Source organism: Stegodyphus dumicola, chromosome 2, assembly GCF_044657685.1.
Source record: "Stegodyphus dumicola isolate Sdum_Otavi_A_Nest chromosome 2, ASM4465768v1".
NCBI lineage: Eukaryota > Metazoa > Arthropoda > Arachnida > Araneae > Eresidae > Stegodyphus > Stegodyphus dumicola.
Genome location: NC_140769.1, coordinates 186,360,139 through 186,386,748, shown reverse-complemented (window position 1 = coordinate 186,386,748; position 26,610 = coordinate 186,360,139). Strand labels below are relative to the sequence as shown.

The following is a 26,610-nucleotide window of genomic DNA, read 5'->3' as shown; positions in this document are numbered from 1 at the left end:
TTAAACGTTTTGTGTTTTACCTTTATTTATTAAATGCCATGCTCTTCGCACTTGAAGCATAAAATTCAATTCAACAGCAACATCGCAAATTAATTTTAAAATGAACATATCTTTAGAATTTCCGATACATAGTCTCGCCCGCTGGAGATAATTTGTTTTTCGTACATTGTTGCCATTGCTCGCTTTGAAATCTTTAAGCGTTTTAATCAAAAACTCGTTAAATTGTTACTAAATATAAAATCGAAAATAAAACAAATTTTAAATTCCAAGTTAGGGCTTCCAGATGCCCATATTCGGTGGAGGATTACGTTATTCAAAACTGGATGGCTCTAGGTACCGCTGTTTTATCACAATACGAGAAACGTACATACATTTATGCAGATTCTTCATTATTTAATTTCTTTAAATACAGCACAGCGTGATAATATTTGGCAACAATTTGAAAAGTTAAATGGACATTTAAAATTTTCAACCCAAAATGCCAAAACGAAATTAATAGCCTTCTGGGCTAATGCCGTTTGGGCTAAATGTAAAGCTTAGTGACTGTGATATAATAATATCAATTGATATTGTTGAGATTATTATATATTCTTGATAATTGATATTGAGAGATTATGATTGTTGAGATATTGTTGAGGTATTATGATATTCTTGATAATTGTTGAGAAGAAAGATAGTTTATAATTAATATATGTATATGCTTTTTTGGCAAGTTTGAATTTAAAATTGAGTACATCCGTGTTTTAATTGCTGTATAAAAATTCTCAAGCGTTATTTATAGAGCTATTTGAAAAAAATTGCTAATTTTAAAAACGCCTTCTTTTATTCTCTTCTTGGTATCCCATTTTACAGAAAATTTTTTATTCGTTCTTTATAATTTTGTCACTTTATATTTTTATTCCATTAAATTACCTTTGCGTCATTGTCAACAAAATAGTGTGGGTCAGGCTGTTTTACTGAGTATTGAGCAAAGCACACGGTTACTATCTCGCTTCGGCGGGGTGCCTTCATGGAGAACTTTCTAAGAGATTTGCCACGTATTTGCACTACTTATCCTGAAAACTGCGAAAAATACCCATGCACCCATACATACTTCAGGATTTGACCCCTAGGAGAGCCACTCGGAACACAAAATAATGTGTCACTTAATGTTAGTAAAGAGTTATTTGAGATAGTTCCTCGCTCTCTTTTCATTGGCTGTTATATATTTCTTATTTTAAAAACTAAACCGTGTTTTGTGAATTTCTTTACTGCAAATATTATTTGTTTCATTAACATAGTTTCTTTCTACGCACCTTAAGATTACTCTTAAAAAGAATGCTCAACCACTTCCTTTTCCCAGAAATCAAATACAGGTGACGTCAAGCAAGAACATTTTTATCAGATTTATACTGCAATCTTGCGCTCACAAATATGGTATGCAATTCTCCTTTTCAAGATTAGAAAGAACAAATATAAGAGGAAACTTAACGGTTCTTTTCCAGCGCAGAATCATGAATATGTCTGTTATCAGTAAGGTATGCTGATAAGGTGCGATACCTGAGAACAAAGTTCGCGTCATTCGATGGTAACGCAGTGAAAAGTGACGACGCCTGTTTACGCTAGCGCCATTTATATTTTTCCAAAATGGCGCAGCTTCTCTGGATGTTCGTTTTTGCGTGTTCCATACAATTTGCAAGATTCCAAAGTGCCGGGAAAGCAAGAGAAAATAATGCTCCTTTAAGAGCTCCAACTTTCATAGACATGAAAAAATTTCGTTCTGAGCTGCTATATCCTCATGACAGAGAGTATCTGATTGATACAATCAACAGAGGTCAAGCTATAAGGGATACTCCTTTAATATTCCGTTTACCTTTCTTTGGATTTGACTTCAGGTATATATGGATACACAGAGATGGTTATATTCTTTTTAACAAAGGCCTTCTTGAATATCCATCCCCAGTAAAATTTCCCACACCTTTCATAAGAGATCCATCTAGGGAAGAAGATCCTTCTCTTATAGCACCATGGTTCAGTTATCAGGACATTCCAAATTCAATAGAAGGAGCGGGTGTGTATTCACAGTTGATCAACCTTGCTAGTCAAAACGATGAACACCTGAAAGAAAGAATCAGGCTTGATTTCAAAGATGCTATGATAGGTTCCGCAGATTTTGAACCTACATATGCCCTCATCGTTACGTGGAGAAATGTTACGCATGCTAACCGGATGCCTACTAGTCAATTAAAAACTAATACCTATCAGGTTGTTATCGCAACTGATGAAAAAAGAACGTATGTTATGTTCAATTACGATGCTATTAATTGGATATCGGACAAGGACAATTACGATGGGCAAAAAGGTATTCCTCCGTTCATAGGTTTCAATGCTGGAAATAGAACTAGAGCATACGAATTTGAGCCTTATTCTCAACAGCCTCGAGTAAGCCGGCTACCCTCCTTAGGATTCGGAAATGGTTTGCATGGTCGATTTTATTTTCAAGTCGACGAAGAAATATGGCCTGGATGCTGCATCGAAAGACTTTTGGATGTCAACTGGCCAACAAGGCCAAAGCTTACCTTTTTCCCACGTTACGGCAGTATGTTAGGGGGTACAATGGTGAATGTAACTGGACCATGCTTTTCAGACCCTCGTAGTATCATTCGTTGCAAATTCGACACCCTTGAAACTGATGGCATTTACAGGGATCAGAACCATGTATCTTGCATTTCCCCTCCAGTCATGTACCATGGTTATGTTGATTTATCAGTGTCAGTAGATAATGGTCCTTTCCTTTTTTATGCAAGATACTATGTTCAGCCTCCAGATATGGTGGAAGCTGATGTAAATGTTTTAGACCGTAAGGACAAAGAAGAAGCCCCAGAGCGCTTCACAGTAAAATGGAAGCATGAAAAATTAACAATGGATGAAAGAGCTCCTGTAACTATAGCGCTATGGGGATACAGAGAGTCAAATGAAAATTATCCGAGACTAACTTACATCGATTTATTAACAGAGGATACAGTTATCAGTGGAGCTCGCCAATACAGTCTTGATTTAGATGTTTATAAAAATCGCTGGAACTGGGATAAACTGGACATATATTTTGGATTCATTGCTATCAATCTCACCGAGCCAGAAATTCTGAGAGATGGCTCTCGCCAATCTCCTGTGCTATGGTCAGGTCCTTTGCCTCTTGCCTGGTATTTCCGTCATCAGTGGCATCGAAAGTACGGCAAAAATTGGAAAAAAGAAATTTGTGAAGATTGGTACTTCAGAGAGAAGTACAGCGATCGTTTTGCTATCACTCTTTTTCGTTGTCCTTGCACTGTAGCCCAGGCAAAACTCGACAGAGGAAGATTCGCTCCAGACCTTCAATGTAATGAAATTGATCGGAAATGTGAAACATTCCACAAATCTGCTTACCACTGCGTTCGATCTGGAAGACCAGCTGTAGGTGGGGCAGGACAGCTATGTTGTTATGATGACCACGGTGAACTCATAAGGACTGGTGATACGATGTATGGAGGAAGACCAGCTAGAGCATTTCAATTTGGAAAGCATCCCTTCAAGCAAAGGATGATGATACCAGCTCTATCATACTGGCTACATGATGTCTCACCCTATTTCTTTTGTTGCAAGTGGGCAGACGGGGAAGATGATGCTGAAACATGTGACATGTTTAAATACTGGAGGACTTCTCAAGATTGTTCCCTTTACCAAACTCCAGGAGTGGGATCTGTTTATGGAGACCCCCATTTTGTGACTTTTGATCGTGTAAACTACACTTTCAATGGAAAAGGCGAATTTGTTTTAACAAGAGTTAATCACAGACTACATAAATTGGATGTACAAGGGAGATTCGAGCAGCCTGTACCAAAATACCACTTCAGTCCACCAATAAATGGTACACGATTGATGGCTATTGCTGCAAAAGACAACATTTCTTCTGTAGTAGAGTTTCGTGTTCGACCGGCTCCAGCCAGATGGCAGTATCATATGTACATCATCGTAGACAACGAATATGTCTATTTTTGGGACAACAGTCTTCGAGTACAGTACTTCAAAGGAGTAACTTTGTTCCAACCGGCCAACGTATACAACATGTCTCATATTGTAGCCATGTTTGACTCAGGCGCAGGTGTTGAAGTAATGGTGGAAAATGGTCACATGGCAGCTCATGTTTATTTACCTGTTTCCTTTATAAATAAGACAAGAGGACTGTTGGGAATGTGGTCCAGAAATAAAGATGACGATTTCATTTCCCCAGAAGGGGATTCTTACATATCACCAGATTCATCAACTTACGATATTCATCAGAAATTCGGAATGGCATACCGTGTATCTGAGCTGGGAAACAGCAAAGTTGGAAGATCCCTTTTCTTCCATAATGCCATACCTTTCTCACAGTATGATAATATTTCTTTCGTACCAGAATACCAGACACCCCCACCAATACCAAAAAACTTCAGTTATAGACCTGAGGAAGTCGACGCTTTATGTAGTACATCAGTTTCTTGCAAATTTGATTTTATCGTGACTGGTGACAGAGAATTTGCTTGGGCTACTCGGAATCATGAAAATTATGCTCAGAAATTAGCCTCGGATGTCAGGAAGGATATAGTGCGATGTCCAGAACTCAGCAAGCCCAGGCATGGCAGAAAAAGTGAAATTCGATACTACGTTGGAACAACTGTTCGATTCACTTGCGATGATGGGTACCGCCTTGTTGGTTATGAGAACAGAAGATGTCGCGAAACGGGTCTCTGGAGCTGGGGTGTCGATCCACAGTGTATCAGTGAAGCTGACTACGCGAAGAAGGTAATTGGAATATCCTTAGGAATAATCTTACCTGTTATAATTCTTGGTATTTTACTCTGCATCTTTCTTGTGCAAAGAACGAGACATCGAAATCATCACCACACTGGAGAAAAAGGCCAGCAAGTAGGTTTCATGATGCAGCCTAAACCTTATATAAATAATAGAAATGGTGCTGGAAATGGCAGCAGCAAAGTGTCGGACTTTTAAGTAATGTGAAGAATATTTTCATCCTTGTATTTTATACGAATTTTCGGACTCTATGACTCTCGGTAAGAGATAAAAACTGTGCATACCATGTGAAGTTCAAGACAATTCGAAACTTCCAGAAAATATGTTGCCTTGAACTCGAGAAACAAACAAAAATATTTCTGAGATTGCAGAAACAAAAATAATTAATTATCGAAATGAAATATGATGCAGCTGAGTGAGGTAAGTTTTTTTTTTTTTTTTTTTTTTTTTTTTTGTGCAGACTAATAAGTTTACGTGTCAAAACTATAACATAATAGTTACGAACAATTTTAAAATTAAATTTCCTTTCCATTTTAAATGAGGAAGCTTGATATTTTAATATCCATCTTTTTCTGTTTTATATGACAATTTACTTGTGGAATTAATTATTTACAGCGGTTTGTTATTTACATTTGTGCTATATTTGCTTTGATTATCAGTAAAACTGAAAGTAATGTAAATGAATTTTTAAGCTTCTGAAATAACTGTATTCCTACATAAGTATTGTACAGAAACTTCATGCATACAACTAGATTAAAAATTTCTATTTTTTAAATTAATAATTGGATAATTGTCGTTTATATGAAATCATTTGTCGTTTATATGAAATCATATATCATTTGAATTACAATCTATGTCATTATTCAAGCATCTAATTTTATTACTGCACAAAAATTGTACAGAAATTTCATTAATAGAGTTTGATCAAAATTCTTGTTTAAACAATGCATAATCATAGTTAAAATGAAAATCTGTTTCATTTCTGTATATCAAAAATATGTCTTTAATGATGAACTTTCAGTTAGTTTTGAATAAGAAATATATGTAGAATTGATTGTAATTTAAGCAATCATTTTTCTGGTAGGAAAAGTAATTCATTAAATGTCACGAACATTATTTTGATTATTTCTGAACTCACTTGATCATCGGAATCTTCAGTAAAGGACATTTAACTGATTTATGTAAATGAAATTTTGCAGTTATGTATGTTCTGTTGTGTTTTTATAGTTAGCTTATTTTTTATCCTTCTAATGAATGTAGTTAGAAAGAAAAACTGTGTCATTTTGAATATTGTAAAAGTAACGTCCTGTGAATAAAAATTCCATTTTCGTGGAAAATTGTGAAATTTTTTTAACAGAATTATGATTTAATATATTAAAATATGTACGTAATTTTCTTTTAAATGTGTGCATTCATTTTATTAATTAATTTTGGTTAGCAAAGAATTGTATATAGTTACTAGAAAAATTACAATGGATTCTTTCTAAGAAATTAGAATATCTCTTGAAAACTGATTAATTTAAATACTGCACATGTGTGAGGAATAAAAATAGTTATTATGTATCTACACTGTAAAACGTGTGTGAAAAATAGTATATCCAAGTGATTAAAAGTGAGAAACATATTGTATAATATATTTTATTTTATTTTACATATTGTAGTCATTAGAGAATAATAATAAAAGAATTTCACTCTCATCACATAGGATGATTATATACGGTATAAAACTTGTCATCTGGAATTTTATTTTATTTGAAATTTATTAATTTGTGAATTTATAAATGCTTTTTATACAATTTTACGCTATTTCAGATGCTTTCACTATATACAAATATACCTTAAACATATAGCATATTCTGCCTTAAATGCTAGGTCGGTATATATGTAAATTTGTTTCTCAGATACTTCATGTAACTGTTACATTAACTATGGAGCCCACCAGTGGCCGAGTTGTAAAATCGCTGAACGCTGGTAGTTCGGTCCAGGGTTCGAATCTCGGCGAAAGGGGTTGGCTGTATGGCCGTTTTTATGGTCTTTTCCATGTGCAACGTGTATACGAGCCTGTTCCTCTTAAGAAGTCCTCCACGAAAGGCATCCCTTCCCTTAAGTAGCATTTTAACAAGTATTTACTCACATTTCTTTAAAGGAAAAAACTTTACAGTTTCTGGAAAAGGTTTTAACACTTTTCGGGCTTAACTTTATTTCATAATAATGTGTAAGATTTGATTAAATAAAGTATTACTTTAAAGTGAAATACTATGCATATGATCTTAAAAAAGATTAACTAATAATTTGTAAATTTAATTTGTTTCATAAGTAAAAGAAAATATTTCATGTTAATTTTTAAAATGTAGTTCATTATAATAGTGCAGAGTGCACTTAAATTTGGAATCGGAGGCAAATGTATTTTCACTGTTAAAAACCTGGAATAGGTCTTTATGTATTAGCTTTAGTTAATATATCAAAAGAAGCTGCGAAACAAACTTAAAGCCTAAGCATTTTCAAAGTCAAAACTACGCGCATACTTCACTTTTTACTAGATTTTAATCTGATGTTAATTTGTAACAGTTAACAGACATAACTTTCACCAATTCAATACAATATTTATATGTTTTGTTTAATATACGGTTAAAAATAGAATTTTAATAATTTCCCAGAAAAATAATCTGTGCTTTTTATAGAAAATTTATGACCTTTTTCATAGAATTTCAAAATATTTGTACTATTTCATTATGCATAAAATTCGATTACATAATTTTATTTCAATCCATAAAAAATTCGAAAAGATTTCTGATGAATCGTCATGGATAGACCTTTAATTGATTGTCAATTAATAGAATTTGAAATGGAATTTGCAAAGAAAAAATTATTATTTTAGTCAAGGACGGTTATCTGAGTAGGAATATGATAAGTATTCTAAATATTCAGCATCAAATAATGAACTTATCATTATTTGATGGCTTTGATGATTACAACAAAAGTTTGTTGCCATTTTTCGAAAAGAAACTTAATATTGCTAAAATTTGAATGGAAACGTTTGGTAAATCTTTGAAGATATTTTTCTCTTGAATATTTTTTTGCCTTTCGGTGGCATTAGTTTTCGTATTTACAAGTGCAACCAAAAAGACCGTATTCAGCAATATATATTATTAATTGCGTCGTTAGTATAGTCGTTATTATTATATTTTTTGAGAACTCGCAACCACCTCTTAACACTTTGCCTTTTGATTCATATTTGCTTCCTTCAAGAAGTATTTTAATTTTTAGTCAATTTTGTATAAAGATACCAAGAAATAAATTTTAAAAAGTCTGAGAGATTTCAGATTTTAATGGTCATTTAAAAGGGTTTGTTAAGGTATTTTATGCTTTCGCTGAGCTTAGAGTCCCCCAGTCTGCACTTGCACTCACAGTTGATAAACCTTTATTTATTTATCCATTTATTTGTCCTTTTAGCTTTATGAAGCATAATTTTCTAACAATTTCTTTTGCCTTTTTATTATTAACTATTTATGTGTTAACTTTATTTGTTAAATATCATGCTCTCTGCACCTACGCCATATAAAATTCTATTCAACAGCAAAATCACAAAATATTTAAAAAGAGCATATCTTTAAAATTCCCGTTAGAGGGTTAGAGGTTGTCATACATAGTTTTAAATTCACTACATTATTTCTTTGAAAACTAGCCGCTCGCTCAGGCAGCGGCCTAAAATAATTATCATAAAAAAGAAAATGTATATAATGATTTTAATGACCGCATGAGTTGTAATTCCATAAAAGTATTGAATAGTTCTAATTGGACATCTAATTATTTTAATATATGTTTATTTAAATTATTATTATATAATTTCGCTAAAATAATACAGGGCGATAATATTTGGTAGCAACAATTTGGAAATTGATACACCGTTTATAGTGAATCAATGCAAAATCCCATTTCTAGAGCAATAGTCTCTTTTGAGCTAAAAACTGACGCATATTCAGATGGGAGAGAAAATGTATTTATCTTTTTGAATATGTAAAAAGTGAGCCACGTATCATTGGTCCAAAATAAATTCATGTTGCTTACACATCCCCTTTAGCTTTTACGTAGGCGTACTGGATCCGCTTCCCATTAAAAAATGGGAATAATAGGAAAAAATATTTACTAGAAAATCCGTTTAGTGTTCCATTCAGTACCCACACTCTTTTTGACCTTGACCTTAACTTCCTTCTAACCTACTTGTAAAAACGATCAGTAAAATATGCCAGGTCGTGAAGAAAAGACACTGTGGGTAGTTCCCATCTCAGAGTTGATTTCAGTGCTCAAAAGAAATCATTCTGTTCTAGAAAAGAATCGCTTGGAAATATGAATTAATTTTCCCGGTTCAGACCTTAAAGATCCTGCTCATCATAATGTTTTGAAAAATTAATATGTGTAATTCTAAAATCAGAAAGGGATATTAAGGTTCGTTTCAAATCCTGTAATCCATGTAGTAATTCTCTGCTCTCTAAACCTTATAAATTTTGCAAAATCCTACTTATTCCATTTTTATTATGTAAATTATTAAAAATATAGATTCATGAACAGAAATCTTAAAATCCCTTATAAGGTATTTCTCCTGCCTCCTTAGCATGCCGTCGTAGTGTAGTGGTCAGCACGCTCGGCGCGTATTCGAAAGGCCCGTGATTCGAGTCCCGGAAAGGACAAAGGACATTGCTCATTTTTCATCTCAACTGCTTTCAAAAAATACCCAATGTCTCTACAGTGGCGCACAAACTAAAACAAAAAGTGATGGATGATGATTCTCCACGGCCAGGATTTAGCGATTGGCTTCCCTAATCCCCAATCGCCCTTTAAAAGGGAGATTATATAAGGTATTCCTCCCGCCTTTTTGTATGCCTTCGTGGTGTAGTGGTGAGCACGCTCGACGCGTATTCGAGAGATCCGTGCTTCGAGTCCGTCCCGGAGCTCATTTTTTTATATCTCCTGCTTTTAAAAAATGTCTCTACACCCTTGACGAAAATTGAATTCAAGTCCTTTCAGCTGCTAACTTGATGTGCTGGCCATTACATTAGAGGGACATTGGGAAAAGTTGACTTTTGTGTTAAAAATTACCTAAAAATACCTTTGTCAGAGAAAACGCTGTACGAAAACTTGGTAATAAATAGGAATTTTTTTCTTCAAGAAGAAAAAGTCATGCTCAAGTCTTTTCCCAGTTTAATTCTTACAATACTCATCTTCAAGAGTGAAATGTTCTGATTTTGTATTGATTCCAAGCAAAATTATTATAATGGGGTATCCAGGAACATAATATTGAAACTTTAAACAAGAAACGTGACCTTAATATGCATGAATCGATAACCGACTCTCGGAATGCACGAAAAAAAAGGGGGTAATGGTACTCTTTCTATTAGAAAGAAAAAGGAATTAGTAATTATTGCTCATAATTTATTCTGAAATCGAAAGTTTCTTTTATTCTCGATAGAAGAAAAGTCTTTAAAAGCCTTTTATTATGGTTTATTCCAAAACTGTTAATACTGAAACATATTTTGAAACGTTTTTTGTTTATTCAGAGCGTTTAATTAAATTCAGTTGTTAAATGTCTCTAATTACGAAATTAATATTCCCTCCCTCTGTCATTTATTCCTCCCTTACTTATTCTCCTCACTTATTGATTTCGCCTTTATAAATAGTATCAAAATATTATAGTCGTTATTGGCCCAAAGTGGCGTTAGCCCAAAAAGGGTATTAGTCTGGAAAGAGCATTTTGCATTCAATCACTTAAATGCCATGTATCACTTTTCAAATTGTTGCCACCAAATATTATCGCTCTGTATTATATTTAAAGGAACTAAATAATGAAGAATCTGCATAAATGTGTGTCTTTTTTCGTACTGTGAAAAAACAAGCGTACCTAGAGGCATCAAAGTTTGAATAACATAATCCTCCACCCGAACATGGGTACTTGGAAGCCCGAATTTGAAATTTGAAATTAGTTTTGTGGTCTATTTCATGTTTTTTAAAACTTTAACGAATTTTTGACTAAAAAAAACTCAACAATTTCAAAGCGAGCAATGGCAACACTGTAGAGAATAAAACACTTTTATCACCAGCGCGAGACTGTCTATCGGTGAATTTTAAAGGTATGCTGTTTTTAAATATTTTAGTCCGAAGTGGCGTTAGCCCAAATGCTCTCGAAATATGTATGTGTCTTTAAATGAAGAAAACGTCAGTTTAGGCGTAATTTAAAATAAATCTGAAAGCTTTCAGGGGTAGTGGCTTTTTTTTTTTTTTTTTTTTTTTTTTTTTTTAAAGATTATAGTTGTTTTTAATGAATAAAATGGTGAAGCAAATAATATGTTCAATAAATATGTTAACAAATATATTCAAAGATAAGTGAATTGACATTAGATGAGAATCGGAGCTTTGATATTATGGTGAAAAAATGGCAGGAGTAGTTCTCCTTTTATTATCATAATTACTTATCTTTAGCTAATCATTCACTTATTAATCAAATCAGAAATGATGATAAATGCCAACTTTCAGTGTGAGTTGTTTTAATAAGCAACGAGTTTACTGCATTAAAGGTTTTGATGTCTTTCATGAGTAGCACATTTGTATAAAATGTTCCGTGCAAAACATTAACCATCTACCAAATGAGTATACGCTGAAAGATTTATTAAATCTGATTTGTTAATTTTTGCTTAAACTGTGCTGAAAATATGCAGAAATCAAACGAATTACGGATCGGAAACGTCTGCAGTAAAGTAGAAAATTAGTTAATTTTAGATGCAATTAAAACACTATGCGCCTATTATGTGAGAATTATGCGTAAAACTTTCATTTCATACTTATAGACTTTATATTATATTATATTATGGTCTATAATTTTCATACTTATAGACCATAATAAAATATATAAATTTGCCATCAACGATTTCTCTGAAAATAATTCTCTGTCAAATTTTTCAAATTCCTCATTTGCAAAATTTTAATATTTGGTTATTTAGTTTTAAGTACTTTAATTTATTAAAAGTTTTAACTACACGTTTACTTTATTTTTCTATTGACGTTATAGAAAAAAGCTCATTCAAAATTAAATAAAATATTTAGAAAATTTTCTACTCAGAATATTTAATATTATATTTTCTCCTTTACAGTCTCTTAATGTTATGGACTGTGGCTTAAAACTGATTTTTTTTTTATCTCAAATGTTTTCCTTAACTCAAATGTACGATTTTTGTCTAAGCTCAAGTGTAGAAATCTCTACAGAAAACTCTAGCGGCCGAGTGGTGAAATCTCTAATCACTGGTAGTTCCGATCTGCGTTAGATTCCAGCCGAACGAGTTGGCTGCATGAGCAGTTTCATCGTTTTCCCCATTGTAAAGTCTTTACGAACCAGCTTCTCTTAGAAAGTTCTCCACAAAGGCATCCCCCCTTTTAGGCTAATAGCACAAGTTTACTTTGCCATGATCATCTATAACCAAACCATTCTGACTTGCGCTGAGTGGGTGGCTCACAAGAAATCTTTTACTCTTAACAGTGCCTGCTTCCGCACTTCCACTTCCGCAAGTTACTACTTATGCGGAAATAGTTAATAGTCAGTTTCAGCTGAATCTGCAGGAACGAATCGTACTAAAAACCGCTCTCTAAATGAATTTCTTTAATTTAATATTTCTCCAAATTAAATGCTGTTTTTAACTGAGAAATGACTAATGAATAATGATTCTTCTCTTTGCAAAAATTTAAACCTATGTTCCGAAAGCATTTACATTTGTTCTTATCTAGAAAGGAACTCAATAATTTCTATTTTTCTAGCTATTATCTTATCTTCATATGTTATCGCGGGCTTAGAGACATGCCTAAATGTTTCTTCGCCTGGGGCAAATAAGATAAAGTGCACCGCTATATACTACATGAAAAGTTAATACACATGTGCAGTTTTTTATTTATTAAGTTTTTGATAACTATTTTAATTGTTACAATAACTTTTAATAATAGTATACTATTCGTTTCAACTGTCATACCAAATTTTAATAGCAGTGCACCTTATCCAAATGTATCATGATTTACCTTTAAGAATGAAGAAAGCAAACTTCTCTGATAATCGACTCAAACGTATTACACAGAATCATACTTTTTATTAGCACGAAGGAGCGGTAGCCCAGAAGAGTCTCAAAACGGCATTTTGTGGCGTTTTATAATAAACGACGAATCATTTTTTAAATTGTTGCCACCAAATATTATCACCCTGTATTATATTTGAGGAAATTAAATAATGAAGAATCTGCACGAATGTATGTCTCTCGCACTGAGAAAAAACGACGGTTCCTACAGCCGTCAAATTTTGAATAACGTATTTCTCCACCCGAACATGGGCAAATTTCGAATTTGTTTTATTATCTCTTTCCTATTTTGTAAAACTTTAATTAATTTTTTATTAACAATCTCAACGATTTCAAAGCGAGCAATGGCAACACTGTACGGAGGGAAAAAAATTATCTCCAGCGCGCGAGACGGTCTGTCGGAAATTCTAAAGATATGTCGTTTTTAAATATTTTGTAAAATTGCTATTGAATTTTTTTTTTTTTTTTTTTTTAAGTGCAAAGAACATGATATTTAATTAAATAACGGTAACACACAAAACGTTAAAAAACGCACCTGTAGGCGTAATAGAAAGTCTGAAAGCTTTCAAATTGTTTTAATATGAATTATTTTCAAATATTTTTGCATAGGCTTAAATTTATCGAATTACAAAAGATTTAAAGCTTAAATAGTATTAGGAACTGGCAAATATTTCAATTATATTTTCTAATCCGAAATAGCCGCATCTTCTAGTATATTGCTGTCTTTTCTTTTTAAGCAAATATAAAATAATATTTTTCATTTGAGTAAATAAAAATAAGACATCAAGCTAAAATGAATAATAAGAAAATCAATTTTTGATTATTTAACTAACCATCTGTAGTAAAATCAAACCGAATTCACAATATTGTTAACACATTTATCGAGAAATGCAATGTCAGATTTCTTTTCTTGAAAAAAGAAAAGTGCTGAAAAATCTAAAATCACTAAAAAATCACTAAAGCCTCTGTTTTAAAATAACAAGCAATGACAGTACGCATGTGTTACACATTTCTTTCGTTGGAATAGCAAGATTCTATTGATTGTTCTTTCCTCGACGTAGTAAAGTTCCGTTTATTTTGTTCTTATAATGTTTGACTAATGTTATGATGTCAGCTTGAATAGGTCATTTATTAACATCGGCTAGTGTTAAACAAAGGTATTAGTTCTACTGTTAGGATTGTTATTCTTTCAAAGAAGACAATAAAAACGTAAAAGATTGTTCTTTAAAAAGATATAAATTTAATTGCAATTTAAAATTTGCTATTAATAGATACACAGTTTTCATTCTGAAAAAAAAATGTAGGTATGTAGAATGAATATTTTGAAAATAATAATCATATGATTCATATTTTGACTGTTCTGAGATATAATCTTGCCGTAATTTATCCAAAATTACGAATTGGCATTTTCCTCTTTTAACCTCTTTTTTATTTTCCTCTCAACAATTTTTCTGATTAATATGGTTTTGAGGTAGGCCAACGACGTAATTGATTAAATAAAGAGCATTTCGGAATTTGAGAATTATAATAAGCTTTAACATCGCTTAACTTATAGAAATAGAGATCGCATTTTTAAGTCGTTATAGAAGAATATTCTCTTGTCAAAAATAGAAAAACACTTAAATAGAAAATTAATAAATTTTGTATGCAACATGTAAATAAAAGTAAACCAAATTAACAGTGATTCTACCATCAAATTTCGAAACACAATAACTTTTTTCCGTTGCTTTATGAAAAGGTTTGTAACAACTTTATTATCCCTACTAATTTGAGTGATTTAACTTTTTATTTTATTTTTCAGAATACATTCGAGGCTTGATAATGTAATTTTATTGTTTTAAGATATAGCTATATGCATAAGTCATACGGCTGTACTTAGACATAGGGTGTATGAGAAACCAGTCTAAAGTCTTGCAAGTATAAAGGACCACAATAAAAGGTTTAACTAACAAAATATTAAAAAGGGGAAAACATTTTACCACATTACAGTCGCAGTCACAAATTTTAAGGTCATACATATAATATTATATTTATTGTATTATATTATTATATTTATGGTAAAGACAAACATGATTTTGGTCTCATGTATCTACATCGCAAACCCGCAAGCACAGTCTAAGTAAGAGTACCAAATAAAATAGAGCAATGAATTAAATAATATTGTTTACTTATTGTCATTATTTCAATAAACTCAAAGTGGAAATTTTCTGCATTACGTGGCAGACATCTGTATTTACATCCGAAACGTCTCACGGATTCTAATTTATAACTAGCTGCAAATAGATATCTCAAAATAACAAAATTTAAGTTCTTTTTGTTGATTCCTTGCTTTATTAATGGCGTAAATTATATTAATTATTATTATCAAAAAATTTCTGAATAAGAATGAAACGTTATGACATAAAATTCTCGTATAAAAAAATTAAAAATTTCTTCTTTTCATAAAAAGATTTACTCAATTGTAGCCGTTTACAAAGACGAAGTATTTTTCTTAACAAGTAAGACCTCGTTTTTGTCTTACTTATTATTCTGCCTTCGTACTTACATTAGTAATGAAATATATACTTCAATGAATTAAAAGAAAAACAATATCTATTTTTTTAAATCACCTTATTTTAAGACATAATGAAACGAATAATAAATTCTTATCAAATAAAGATGATGTTCTGTAGTGCGAAATAATGCCTAAGAAATTTACAGGAATTTAAAAAAAAGTGTCAAGAGGATTTGAAAAAAGATTGTCAGGCTGTAAATCTTATCATTTCGAGGTAAAAATAAGACAATCTTATAACTAACATTCTATCTAATTTGTCAAAAATATATACTGATAAAATGCTCTATTAAGAGTATGTTTGTAGAACGAGGAGCTAAACTTTACAATATTTAAGCGGTAATATTAAACGAAAATTATGTTAATGTGTTAACATGTTTAGTAATTTTAATGCAAATTACAGAAAATTAAAAGTATTACTTTAAGTTATAAATTTTCGACATCGTGAATATTCTTGTTTAGAATTCGTTTTTAGCGCCGCTAATAATTTATTTTAAACATGATTTAAGAACATGTCTTCTATACCTTTCCTTTACTTTCAGCTTTACTCGACACAGTTATTCAACACGTCTGAAAGTGGAATATTCTTGTAAGTAAATGTGCTCAGACATGCAGCGAATTTAACATCCCTGACCTGAGGCTGGAAAACATTTCACGAATCTTCCTATTTTATTTCGGTCAAAGTCCTTAAGACTGACCTAGAAGAAAAAAGATTCTCCTGCAGTTTTATTTGCTTATTATTATTCCTTCTTTCCATCTGATGATTATGTAAAAGGAAACTTTTCTCAACAAGTTGCCTGAAGTTCATTTTCCCACCTGATGTGTCCGTGAAAGAAAAACGGCAGCTCTGGGAAAGGATAAGTGACATGTTATTTACATGAAAGGTTCATTTGCCTTTGTAATGAATTACGATTATTTTCAATGGGTAAGTTACAACGCAGTCCAGTTAACTGAGCTATTAGACGAGTTTACACGGTTCATTGATTGTTTGACCTATTCAATTGAGTTGCAAATAAGGAATGAAATAATTTGTATTTAAAGCTTCGACTGGGAATTATTAAGTGTTAATATAACAGAAATAATGCACATATATTTTGTCAATCAGGTTTAAATGTTTTTGAATATTGTAGAACTATGATATGTAAATGAGGTAAATTTGGTTCCAGATAATTATCGTATATACTAATAATTTAAAAATTAGAGTCTTCCTTACTCTGATACAACACATTAAAAACGATTAATGCATTTAAATATCGATGCATTTTTAACGCATTTGAAAAGACTGTTTTCTGTATCAATATTAACGCTTAAAGAAGCGAGCATTTTCAGCGTACATTAATAGAATAAAACTTTAGCAACTTGGCAAAAGTTAATATTTGTTTCGGATATAATCTTTGGTTTATATAATAGGTTCCCAACCTGTAGTACGCTTAAATCTGGGCGGAAGCGATGGCTTAACCAGGTGTACGGGGAAAAATTATTAATAATAGCAGAATCACTTTTCAAATTGTTGCCACCAAATTTTATCGCCCTATCTTATATTTAAAGAAACTAAATAATGAAGAATCTACATGAATGTATGTATGTTCCTCGCACTGTGAAAAAACAACTGTACTTGGAGTCATCAAATTTTGAATAACATAGTTCTCCACCCGAACATGGGCACCTGGAAGCTCGAATTCGGAATTTGCTTTATTGTCTATTGCATATTTTGTAAACCTTTAACGAAGTTGTGGAGAACTCTTTTTCACCTACGTGGACTTGTTAACTATAAAAATGCTCATCGTGCGAACTGTAATCAATATGATTGTGTATCAATGAACGTGTGTTAAAATATATAACTTTTTCTAGTGTTAAATAAAAATGTTAAAATTTTCGAGCCAAGCTACCATTGTTTTACCTGCAGCAACCCAAAAATGGAATCCATAGAAAAAAGCCATTAAGTTTTAATTAAAAATTTCAACAGTTCCAAAGCGAGCAGTGGCAACACCGTAGGGAACAAAGCATTTTTATTGCCAGCACGCGAGACTGTGTATCGGAAATTCTAAAATTATGCTGTTTTTAAATATTTTTAGCCCGGTGTGGCTTTAACCTAAATGCTCGAAACGTGTATGTGTCTGTAAATGGGGGAAAAAACCTATTTTATTGTGGAGTATTTTGTTGTTAAAAAGAATATCTTCTAACAGAGCTGAAACTATCGTGGAGGAAAGTTCCGATCCGCATTTGAGAAGTTGTATAATAATCAATTACTGAACAATTCCATAACTGTTTATAACTGTTTTCAAAGTGCCTAAAAATTGATAATGTGTTAAAAAAATTAAATTTGAAGAGGAAAAAAATCATACTGAAAAAGAAATGAGATCGAAATATTTGGGTGAATTTACTATTTGTTATCAGAAAATGAGCTTCAACGTAAAAGTGAAGTTAAAGAGAGAATAATAAACCTAGCCCAAAAATCGTGCAAACATTAGAGGAGGAAAACAGGGATATCAGATCTCTCCAAAGAAGATTTCTTTAAAATAACCTAAAATTACCATTCTCCGAGAAAAAGGAACAAATTTATTATACATCTCTGACCTTATTCATTTAAAATTTATTAATTTTGTTGTATTGAAATAAGAATAAAGATATATTGCGGGAATACTGGAAGGGGTAAGGGAGACGTTTAGTTTACTGCATAATTACTATATCTTACTGAGATTACGCTAAAGAAAAAAAAGCGAAAATCGCTAGTCTAAATGACTATAATAAAATAAAAAACTAAGATGTTTGGAGTAATTGTAGTGTCCCTTGACTAAACGAATGACAATCTTTTAATATCATTGTATATTTAAATTAATTCTGTGAGAAAGTAATGAAAAGTAGAGATAAATCTTCTAATCCAAAATTGTTATGTATTTAATCTTTTCCTAAACTTGTCAACAGAAACTTTCTGTTGAATAACAATGACGCTGTAATAAAACTGCCTTGATGTTATTTTCGAAATCATAGTAAATTCCGATTCGTTTCCAAAAAACACAGCAAATATGTCTGAAAGATTACATTTCTAGTAATTTAAGTGTCCATATGTATTTTTGTATTCATATTTATTTATACATAAGTTTTTATATTATAAGAATATTATGCACAAATGTAAAACTTTATATCTCTTCGTGCGTTAAATTACGTTGCATGTAATTTAGAGATATGGCAATTTATAGCTAAATAAAAATGCAAATGCATTTAAATGCAACGTATTATGCCCTCCTTATTTTCTGAAATGCAGTCTATCCAATTAACTGAAAGTATAACTTTTATGTTTATAAACGTACTTTAAGGATATAGGCAGCGAGCAAGTAAATAAAGTAAATCTTACGTGCAGTTATTTTTACTTTAATTTTTTCAAGCCAAATCAGAAGTTCAAACTTATTTACAAAAATTAGGACGTGTTTTGTATGAAAATCAGTACAGTTTATAAATTATGGGCAAATCTGAAAGGTAAGACAATTTTACTGCATTGCTTGAAATGTTACCTACATTAAATTCACTTTTAGCAGTTTTAAAGACTTAATGCGACAGGGAGTAATAAAAAATAATCCAATTAAAAATATTTTCGAATAAAGCACGTTCGTTACGCTTGCTTTTACATGAAAACAATTACTCTGATCCAAAAATGCTACAAATGTTCAACTTCTTTTTTGTTTTTTAATTTTAATCAAACTGACAAAATTTTATTTTATAGAATTAAGTTTTCTATCTCTTTGTAAACCCACTCATCTTTTACAGTTTACGTAGAATATATCTATTTTTAAAAGTGAGAACATTATTATTCCTTTCGTAATTAGGAATGGAAAATGTTTGAAAGGTGACATGTATCATTCAAAAATTGTGAAAACCAAATGAAAGTTTGAAAGCGCTTAGTATGATTCATGTCTGAATTAGAGATATAAACCCCAAAAGCAAATAGTTTCCGGAACTTGCAAAGATAAAGAACCACTTAAAGCACTTACATTGAAACATATTGCTGATGATTCCAGCAGTTTTCTTTACTTATGACTGAAAATAACAAGAAAACTGCATTTCATTAAATTACGTTTTATATTGGTAGCAAACTATGCATTAGGTGAGAATTTTATATTTATTAGTTCGAAGGAGGAATTTGCGCAGAAGGACTATTAATTTTCGTTTTGGCATTTTACGTTGGTTCACTATAATCACTTTTCAAATCGTTGCCACCAAATACAGGGTTATCCAAATTAAACTTCCCCAACTCAGAGGCCTGTGCAGAGTGTTGTATGGGTCATAATGTGATGAAATTTTAAAAACAGACACTTCAGATCATGCGCTCGAGATTTATTACACAAAAAAATTAGTACAAGAAGTTGCCGATAGGTGGCGCTGTAAAACTAGTAATGTGCATATTGCAGCAACGTGATTTGCAGAAATAAAGCCGCGCAACGTATCCGAAAGACGAGCCCTACAAAAGTGGAAGACAGGCCTTGCACAGGCAGTTGTTTCCAGCTCGCTGATGCACAATGGCGACTTTGAAAGACAAAACTCTGTTAGTAAAACGTTTCTACCAGAATGACGAGAACTCCTGTGCTGCGATAAGAGCATTCCGTCGGCTGAAGATCTTACGCCGAGGACCAATGACACCACGCTCTCTACGAGACATGATGAAGAAGTTCGAAAGAACGGGACAGCTGGGAATTTTACCAGGTAGAGGACGACAGGTTGTGGAATCTGCACGCGTAGAATACGTTGCTTTGGCGGTCGTGGACCCCCTAGCCAATCACCACATGGTGCTGTCAATGTTCCAACTGTTTCTCGTGCTGTTGATATGTCCTATACGACCGTCTAACGTGTGATGCGCCGAATCCTCGGTTATTTTCCTTATAAATCCATAGTCGTCATCAGCTGTCCGACGGGGATACTGTAGTTCGGGAAACATTTGCGTTGCAGTTCCTTGCCAGAATGGAAGTCGATGCTTCTTGGCCGTGGAACATCCTTTGGACGGATGAGGCCCATTTTTACCTGAATGGTCAAGTGAATACGCACAACTGCCGCATTTGGTCAAGTGAAAACCCGCGCGCAATCCATCAAGTGCTCTTGAACCCTCCAAAGGTTACTGTATGGTGCGGTTTCACTGCAACATTCGTCATTGGGCCTTATTTTTTGAAGAGGTGACCCCAACAGGGTTCAAAACCTGCTCTGTCACAGGAAAACGGTATCAGGACATGTTGACAACGTTTGTGATCCATGAACTGCAACAACGTGGCCGCCTCCAGGACACGATATTTATGCAGGATGGTGCACCTCCCCATATTCTTCGTGACGTTCAACAGGTGTTACGGGCAACTTTTACCAATGCACGTGTGATCAGCCGCTGTTTCCCTACAGCTCGGCCTCCCCGCTCGCCTGATCTCACGCCATGCGACTTTTGGTTATGGGGATTCTAAAAGGATCGGGTCTACCGAGAACACCCAGCAACCTTGGCACATCTGAAAGACGCAATTATTCGACATGTTCGTGGAATTAATGTGGACACTGCGTTGCGCTGTGGAACACACTGCTTTGCGAATGGAAAGAGTTGTGGAGAACCACGGCACACATATAGAACACATGTCTTGTTGATCTGCAGCGCCACCTATCGGCAACTTCTTGTACTTTTTTTTTTTTAAATAAATCTCGAGCGCATGATCTGAAGTGTCTGTTTTTTTTTTTTTAAATAAATCTCGAGCGCATGATCTGAAGTGTCTGTTTTTACAATTTCATCACATTATGACCCATACAATACTCTGCACAGGCCTCTGAGTTGGGGAAGTTTAATTTGGATAACCCTGTATTATACTTAAAACAATTAAATAATGAAGAATCTGCATAAATGTATGTATGTTTCTCGTACTGTTATAAAACAACGGTACCTAGAGCCATCCAATTTTGAATAACGTATGTTTTCACCCGAGTATGGGCATCTGGAAGCACAACTTTGAAATTTATTTTATTATCTATTTTATATTTTGTAAAATTGTAACGAATTTTTGATTAACAAACTCAAGGGTTTTAAAAGCGAGCAATGGCAACACTCAACGGGGGGGGGGGGGGGAACATTCCATCTCCAGCGCGTGAGCCTGTGTATCGGAAATTCTAAAAATATGCTCATTTTATTTTGCGATTTTGCTATTAAACTGAATTTTAAGAGCGAAGGACATGATATTTAATACATAAAGGTAACACACAAAACGTTAAAAAAGCGTCCCTTTGGGCGTTATTTGTAAATCTGAAAGCTTTCAGATTTTCATATTTTATTTATTTAATTTCTTCGAAAAATTTTCTTTATTAATTTGGCAAACAAAATTAAATATCTTATATATATTAATTCCGCTTAATGAATTTAATTTATAATTTATAAAATTTAATTTATAATTTATAAAACACATTCAATTTATAGTATAAATTTTGGCAATAAGGGACTCTACTTGTCCTAAATAAACTACTCTGACTGTGTATATAAAAATCTAAAACAGGTACTTTGTTAAGAAGAAGAATACATTAGCCAATTAAATGATTCAGAACACTTTAAATGATTCAGAACACAAGTCAGAGCATTTTCTGGAGTTATTAATATACAATCTATCTTTCCTCTCTCTATTCTGCACTCATCGAATAACGCATATTCACATCACACAATTTCATCATTTTTAGTTATGAAGTTTTGTCACTGGCAGAACAACACGTATTTTTCATGTGAATCATAAACCCCGATTTCAGATGTGCTCTTAAGATTTTTAATCCTACAGTTTTTTAATCATATTATTTGTTGCGGTTCAGAAATGTCCCAAACTCTGATTATGAATGTTATTTAATAATGAACAGCATCGTGCAAATATTGCTGTTTCGGGTAAATGTGTTTGCCTCCGATGAAGTGCATATGCTCATTGCAGAGGCAAAATATAAAACACCGTGAGGCGGAAAGTGGCAGAAAGTGCAGTTTGTGGATCGTGAGTCAGTCTCCTGCGAAAACAGAGGTTTGCTGTGTTAGGCATTAAAAATTCTGCGGAACATCATCATAAACGTTCATGCATGATGAGCGGCAAATGTTTTCATGTATAACCCTGGTTATCATGATCACAAAAACATGTGCCAATCAGTAATTTACTGCAAAATAATTCAGAAATGAATGCTTAAATTTCAAAATATAATTGTTCAAGTAAGGAATTTTTAGTCCAAAGTGTTTATTAAAATGAGATTTCAGTGTACAGGCGTATCACTTTACAAATCGTGACCACCAAATATTATCGCCGTGTATCCTTTTTAAAGAAATTATATAATGAAGAATTTGCATGAATGTACGCATGTTCCTCGCATTGTGAAATAACAACGGTACCTAGAGCTATAAAAATTTAAATAATGTACTCCTCCATCGGAACATGTGCACCTGGAAGCCCGAATTTTGAATTTCGAATTTGTTTTAGTATTTATTTCATGTAAAACTTTCATGAAGTTTTCTTATCAACATGCTCTGTTTGAAAGTAAGCTCTAATACACTGCACCGAATAAAATATTTTTATCTCCAGCGCTCGACACTACTTATCGGAAATTCTAAAGATATGCTGCTTTTAAATATTTTGTGATTTTGCTGTTGAATTAAATTTTATGGGGAGCCAGTATGTGGAACGTGATATTTATTGAGTTAACTCATAAACACTTAATAATAAAAAGACAAAAAAGTTTTGTCAGCCATCTTACTAAAAAAACTGATTATTGATATGATGAACTGAGAAAAGGCTGAAAAAATATAAAAATGTATTCCAGTACTTTATATTCAATATACACTGCTATACAGCTTTTAAAAACTTGTGATTTTGTCTTTGAACTGTACATGGCATAAGTGCGAAGTAATGACGCTTAATAATAAAGCTAAAAAGACAAAACAAAGATGAGTTAGTAAGGGTGAGTGCAAGAACAGACTGGTAGACTGCGAACTCAGCGAGAGAGTGAAAAAACGTTAACACACTCTTTCGGGTAACCATTAAAATCTGAAACATTTCAGCTCTATTTTTTTGTTTAATATTACAGGCTAAAACATATTTGGCACGGAGTACTCCAGGAAGCTTAATGTTAATGCAAGACAAATCATTAAAATTAAAACAGAAAACTGAAAAGCGTAAAAGCTTACTGTAATCTACTAGAGGTCATGAAAAATAAACAATAAAGTGGCAGCATTGAAGAATTTCTAAACGTATTTACTCATTTCATCGAAACTACTTATTACGTTACAGCTAAACATATATTTAAGAAAAAAAAAAAAATTTAGGGGGGGGGGAAGTGCGAAGTAGAACTTATATCTCTGAATATGAAGACTTTTAAAAAAACAAGACGCTTGCTTAAATGTAAAGCGGCTATCGATATCTTAAATAGTAAACAAAGACCCTGTTTATTTGCTTCTATCATGAAGAATAGAAAATATCAGCCTGCAAGTTAACAATTTGCGAACGTAATTGGTTCTTAGATGGCTAACCGCACAGAGACAAAACCCTTATGTTTATTATAGTAATTTAAGCATCACTATTCTTTTCACTGAATCAGCTATTTTAACCATTAAAATGGGAGATCAGTTTTTTAGCCAGTTGCTACACTAAATCAGTGGTTAAAAAAAAGTAACTAATCCCTTAATTTAGTAAAGAGATTATAAACAAAACGTACCTTCTTTTGTTCTATAGACTTCACGCTTCGGAAGTAAAACAAACGTTTGGTAACTTCTTATTGATAATTCCTAATGGGACAGTCGTAGAAGGATTGAAGACGGGCTAGTCGGAGTGGTCTTGTTTATAGGCGGCCCGAGAGAAATGTGTAGGCCCGCCATTGACCTACTGACTCAGTCAGAACTGCATCCGGCACCACCCTGGGGAAGATGCGTGGCGAGGGGAATGGCTAATGTCCATAGCTCCTCAATGACCTCAAATCACATTCTGACTGTTACTTATGAATGAATATTTAAATGGGCGATCGATGAACCTGATGAAGCGACGTTTGGGACAATGATCTGCTTGCATATCTTTATTCTGCTTTCTGCTTTTGCGACTCTTCTGACTTTTACTACCTGAATATGAGTTGAGTGAACTTCAGCGAAAGGTCAATCAATGGCTACGAACTTGCAGCTGGATTCGAGGAACGATTATTTGTTTTGTAACTTAATAACTGAAAACTTTTGATAATTTACAAGTCTTCTCTTAGGGATAAGAAGTTATTCTCTGGCACAAAAGTTAACTCATAACAGAATATAAATTTATAGATTAAATTAAATTAATGAGTATGTTCGCAGTCATGAATCAGTTTGTTAATAAGCAAAATGTTAAAAAAAATTGAACTGGCTTTTTAAGTACTGAAGTAATATATTTAAATGAGATTGACCATATTATTAACTGAAATTTCAGCAGAACAGTTTTATGTTCTACGTTGTATACTTATATACATATGATATCTAATTAAGGAATTAAAAATTTGATAGGTATAAATACAAACTAAAGTGAAATTTTACGAATCGACTTGAGAACTTAAAATTTTTGTGCATTTAAATTAAATAACTAAACTTTTTTTTTTAACCTAAAAGGTTTTCAATAAAATAAAGAAAAATTTATTATTGTAAATCGAACTTTCTTTGTAGAAAGTTTGAATAAAAATTTAAATGCCATATATTTTAAAGTGTTATGTGACCGCAGTTATTATAGTCAGAAGGCCTACTTTATCCAGTTCCTTTCTTAAGAAAAAAAGGATACAGATATTTTCCACTAACCCTTGAAGAGATAATTAATCGTACGCTCTTTTAAAACACCCTATATGGGCTGTTAATGCCGATATTTCACACGTTTTCATCAATTTTACATTAAATAATGCTACTTAAATGTCATAAGTAGCTATACAGTTGGAATGTTGCATAGAATTTAGCTGCTGGTAACAGGATGCATGAGAATTTGCATTAGATTCGAAAGAGGTTGTTCTATGAAACACTATTAAGTATTAATGCATGCTTCAGAGAAAGCTTTCTCGAAAAGAGATCGAGGACTGATGCAGAAATATCTTTGCTGTGTTACGAACCACAGCTGCTTCACATTTCAGCAGTCATCGCACTGAGCCTTCAGCATCGAAGCAAGCCTGTCTATGTTCATTAAAAGGATCGTGATTCTTTCGAAAGTCTAATGGTAAGCATTTTTAAAGAGTAATATACTTTATAGTTAAATCATGTATATTTCTTCGATTTGATTCTCATGTAGGTTTGAGATTATGGTGTGCACAGCACAGATATAGTTTTCTTTATGTATCGAGAGGGCAGAGTATATTTATGCGACTTATTTTGTAGAAAATTTCGCATTATTGGTTTGTTTGGAACCAAATCTCAATAGCTGCCATATTTGATGAGTGCAGTTTTACTATAATTATGTGAGTATTACTACTATATCAAGGGAGAGGGGATTGGCAAAAATCACCATTAATCGAAGGGGATCGCGAGTGTAGAAAGCCTGAGAGATCTTGGAATTGTGAGAAATATAAAAGCGCAAAATATTTTTAGGGACTTATTTTTGTTCTTATATATTCATATTAGTTTAACCAAAAACTTCAGTTAAGGAATTCTGAAAGAATGCACCAATCCCACAGTGGTTTAAGACAGGCAATACACCAACTTAAGACAGGAATACACCAATCCCAAAGTGGTTTAAGATTGGTAGTTAGGCCAAGATTCGAAACCTAACTAGCACGATGTCTGCATGGACATGTTCTTTTGCATGTTCATCTTTTCCTTATTTTTAAATCTTTCATTTTTATATCTGGAGTATAGCGCGCACCCGTAAATTTTGATCTTATTTTCTGTATTAAAAGTGCGTGTTATATACGCCGGGATATATGGTATACAATTTTATTAGCACGTTTTTCCATTACTGAATCTCAAAATAAGATTGCTTAAAATTTTAAAAATGTATAAACGAAGACAAAATTGAAGAAAACATTTGAAGATACTATTAAGATAATATAAATGTATTTTCATGTCCATCTAGAACAGAAGTCACTGATGCTTTTGGTAGGGTAACAGAAATAGATCTAATCGAGATTTAACGTGAGGAGAGATTTGGATTCTTTAATATATTGTAAAACTGATGTTTATAT

The 26,610-nt window shown here is 32.7% G+C and overlaps 2 protein-coding genes across 2 annotated transcripts in view; one reads left to right on the top strand and one right to left on the bottom strand.

The window, feature by feature from the left end:
* The window catches only part of LOC118200553 (uncharacterized), a 52,706-nt gene extending 28,395 nt beyond the window's left edge, over nucleotides 1-24,311 (bottom strand). The window contains exon 1 of the mRNA XM_085811526.1: nucleotides 24,154-24,311. The gene's annotated coding sequence lies outside the window, so the exon portion shown is untranslated. The remainder of the gene's footprint in view (nucleotides 1-24,153) is intronic.
* Nucleotides 1,545-6,509, top strand: mesh (sushi domain containing 2 mesh). Its single transcript, XM_035372514.2, has one exon. The coding sequence runs from the start codon at nucleotides 1,627-1,629 to the stop codon at nucleotides 5,005-5,007; it is 3,381 nt and encodes a 1,126-aa protein (XP_035228405.1). The 5' UTR covers nucleotides 1,545-1,626; the 3' UTR covers nucleotides 5,008-6,509.
* Nucleotides 24,312-26,610: the final 2,299 nt, after the last annotated feature.

Bases quoted from the DNA above. Each gene is read 5' to 3' on its own strand.
- mesh (XM_035372514.2), top strand. From the start codon at position 1,627: ATGGCGCAGCTTCTCTGGATGTTCGTTTTTGCGTGTTCCATACAATTT.